At 39.8% G+C, this 3,617-nt stretch overlaps 1 protein-coding gene across 1 annotated transcript in view; it reads left to right on the forward strand.

The window, feature by feature from the left end:
* The first annotated feature begins 1,856 nt into the window (after nucleotides 1-1,856).
* LOC137993678 (protein-associating with the carboxyl-terminal domain of ezrin-like) overlaps nucleotides 1,857-3,617 on the forward strand; it is a 27,600-nt gene continuing 25,839 nt past the window's right edge. The window contains exon 1 of the mRNA XM_068839648.1: nucleotides 1,857-2,336. Within this exon, the coding sequence (XP_068695749.1) occupies nucleotides 2,151-2,336 (186 nt within the window). The 5' untranslated portion in view covers nucleotides 1,857-2,150. The remainder of the gene's footprint in view (nucleotides 2,337-3,617) is intronic.

A 3,617-nucleotide genomic window follows, 5' to 3' on the forward strand; every position in this document is an offset into this window, starting at 1 on the left:
TGTCTATCACACGAATGAAAAAAGCCAAAAACTTGGAATTTTGTAGGAGACAAATTTAGAAATCTCCTCTCTAATTCTCAGGTCTGTGCGGTGCATCGTTTCTGATTTATTTGTCGAATCATTGCAGAGTTTTGTATGGAACCGCCATGTTGGTGCAACCTCCGTTGTGCACCAAGTTTTACTTGGTAACAAGTTTTAACACTTGTTTCTATGAAGTATGCATGCCATCTTTTCTGTTCAGGGCTCAAAGTTAATTTTTGGCTTTGGAAGCACTTGTGCTACCAAGTGTATATTTCTAGGCGCACTGCCAAAATTGTAGGCGGACAGCAGAAAATGTTAGGAGCACAGTTTAAGGACGTTCGCGCTAATTGTTTGTGCGCAACGTTACTGCGCAGGTAACGCGACCGTAATATGTCCCGCATTACTTCGAGCATTAGTTAAGTTGAGGTTTTAAAACCTTTGCAAAAACCGTGGACGATAAGTCTTGCACAGCGTTGGATCAGAGAAGATCGTGATCAGTCAAAATTGATTTAAAATATTTATGAAAGTCAAGTAGACTACTGCACGACTGATATTCGCGAGGTTTTATCAGTCGTGCACTAGTCTACTTTACTTTCATACACATTTTTCAAGCATCAGTTAAAATAACATGGCGACAAAAACGCCGTGGAAAAAATTCTAGGCCGGCAAAAGAATGGCACATTTATTTCCGAATCATCATGAAACTTCAAAGAGAAGTGAGCGGGAGGATGGAAAAGTTCTGGAAAAGGTAGCTGATCGAGTAGACCAGTGGCTGAAAGTTTCGGGAAAACTCGAGGACGAACCGTTGCGTAAATATAATGGGGCTATTTTTTTAAATGTTTTTATTACCCTACGAACTTAAGTTCAAAGTGAATGCATGTTTTTAAAGTTCTTTCCCTTTACTTTCGTGAAAATTGAGGAGTATTTTCGTCCTCGTCCGCTTGAATAGTGCGGACCTGCGTGGACACCAGCAGCCATTGAATTTCACAAAAAAACACACTCCAGAGGATGAGCATGACGGGAATGGAGAGATATTATACAAAACACCAACCAAATGAAGATGACCCCTGCTTAAAACTTCTTTGCTATGCTCGAGAAGGTTTTTTTTTCGGTAAAAACCTTTCATCTCTTCAACGATCGATCCTCTCTTGGGTTCCAGTCCTTGCCCGACAGGTCACGCAAAAGCGTGACAAACGAACTTTCCATGAGCTTTGCAAAATCACGTCGATTTTACTCGTTCAGATCATCGGTGACCCCTATTTTTTTAATCATGAATCACTTACTTTACTTACTATCTACAAAATATGATAAAATGAAAAAATTCTCACCGTAAGAAGTTATCTTTTTTTATTATTTTCTTTCCTCGTGCCATCGAATTCCGGTAGTGGTTGCAACGGATAGAGCTTACGAAAACGCTCGTCGAGGATGAACTCTACTGTTTACCTAACCCTAGCGGCATACAATTATCTAAAATCTCACTCCTAAAAACCTATGCACGGAAACTTTCACTCCAACAGTTTATTTTTATGATTTTCGATGGATGAGCAGAGGAGCCTACATCTCGCTATTATGACCGATTTCTCGAAATTAAGGCATTTTTCCACTGCCATTTTCTCCGAAACAAAGTCGTTCCGCCATCCTTGGACGCGGGAACTCCACCCTTGACTCATTCCCAGGTTCTCTCAACTATTCAAGATGGCGGTCGAGTCAAACCTCCCACCCTCGGGACCGTCGTGGATGTAAAAATCCCCATCCCCGTGCGTTTTACCCCACCCTCCCCATCCTGGGGCAAACCATTGGTATCACCCTTAACGTGGTAGTACGTCATATAAGACCTGGCTAACGGGTATTTGGCTCCACTCGCTCCACTCAAAAACTTTTCAGCTGGTCCTCAGCTGTGTAAATTGAATTGAGGAATTTTCTAAGAGTACCTTAGTTGCATGTTTTTCGTTTGTGGCTTGATTACGTCAAAGTATATTTTGGGCAACACCATGAAAGAAAACGGCGCTCAGTTGTTTTAAGCACTGAACAATGCAGTGTGGGCTAGTCCTTTGCGCGGCTCACCCTTGTCAACTATTTGATCTCACAAGCGCTTCTTGATCAGCTTTGGTCATTTTGGTGGTGGCATTATGGGATCAGATTGTAGCGTCGAAAAAGATTACGAACTCGATGAACCCGTTGATTGTAGTAACAAAGACTGGAGTTTGATCCCTGCAAGAAGAAAGCAAGATAACTTGAAAGTGACTGTATTTATTCACGAGAAGAAGGGAGATGAAAAGAGTAAGAAAGAGGAAAGAATTGGTAAAGCAGCACAGGTGATCCAGTAGATATTAACTTGTATGATGATGGTAATTAGTGGGAAAAGTGGTAGTGTACTCCAGTGATTGGCTAAGTGCAGATTACTGAATGATACAATGGGACATTCCATTTTTTTATCCGCAGCCCCCCCCCATCCCATGGAAGGCATTTTTTGTAATGTCAAGTAGGACACTGTCAAAATCTGGAATTTTTGCCCCAGTAGAGGGGGTTGGAATAGCTATTTTATCTAGAAATGATGGTCGGAATCACTATAATTTAAGTCGGAGTCTCTATTCTATTCAGAAACAGGGGGTGGGTCAAAATCTAACTTCAGAGTAAAAGGGCCTGTCAGAATATTTATTGCCTTCCATAGGGAGGGGGTTTGGGATAAAAAATGGAATGTCCCAATTACACAATGGCTTGAGTGAAAGGCAGATCCTATCAACTGGCTGTGTCAGTGTCAAGGAAGGTACAGTGTAGTACAGCATTCTGTGGGGATGTCTTTGTGTGACAACACTGGTTTATGGGGATTCCATACCTGCCAACTCTCCCGGTTTTCCTGGGAGTCTCCAAGTTTTTCATCAAATCTCCTGGTCTCGCGGTTAGAGCACCAAATCTCCCAGGAAATACCTACCGTGGTCTTTTTCAACATTAATTTTGTTCATTAATTTCGTTATCTTCGAGATGTCAAAAAGGAAAATAAAACAAGAACTGGATTCTAGTGCTCTCATTTGAGCTGTTCTGGATCGAAAAACATAAAACGGAGCATTCAAATTGATATAGGCTATATTTAACAAGTACCGTAATTGGTCAGAAATCAGCCAATTAAATTGCACAATACGTGGTAGAAAGTTGGAGTGGTTATGGGAACAATAGCAAGAATTGCTGTTCTAACCGAGAAACGTCGGGAACATTCAGAAGGGCTTCAGGTGATTTTCGGATAGTATTCAGATATTGTCGAAAATGACATTCTTACAATGCAAAGATTTTTAGATGTCTCCAGATTTTTGTACTCTGGGGGTTGGCAGGTATGGGATTCACTCTATCTACAGTTTATAAATGTTGTGTTTTAAACTTTTCTTGGTTTAAAATTTTTCAAACCAGTTCAATTTTGAATTTTCTTTGTCTAATATTCATTAGATAATCTGAAACAAAAGAAAAATCAAAAGTTAAGTAGTCTGAAAAATGTTGAGCCAAATATAAAGTTAAACCATAATGTGTACCAGATCTAATACAATATTTAAAATTACTGTTGAAAAAAGTTAATTAATTAAAAAATTACAAAAAAATTATAAATG

Source organism: Montipora foliosa, chromosome 2 (genome assembly GCF_036669935.1).
Source record: "Montipora foliosa isolate CH-2021 chromosome 2, ASM3666993v2, whole genome shotgun sequence".
Taxonomy (NCBI): Eukaryota; Metazoa; Cnidaria; class Anthozoa; order Scleractinia; family Acroporidae; genus Montipora; species Montipora foliosa.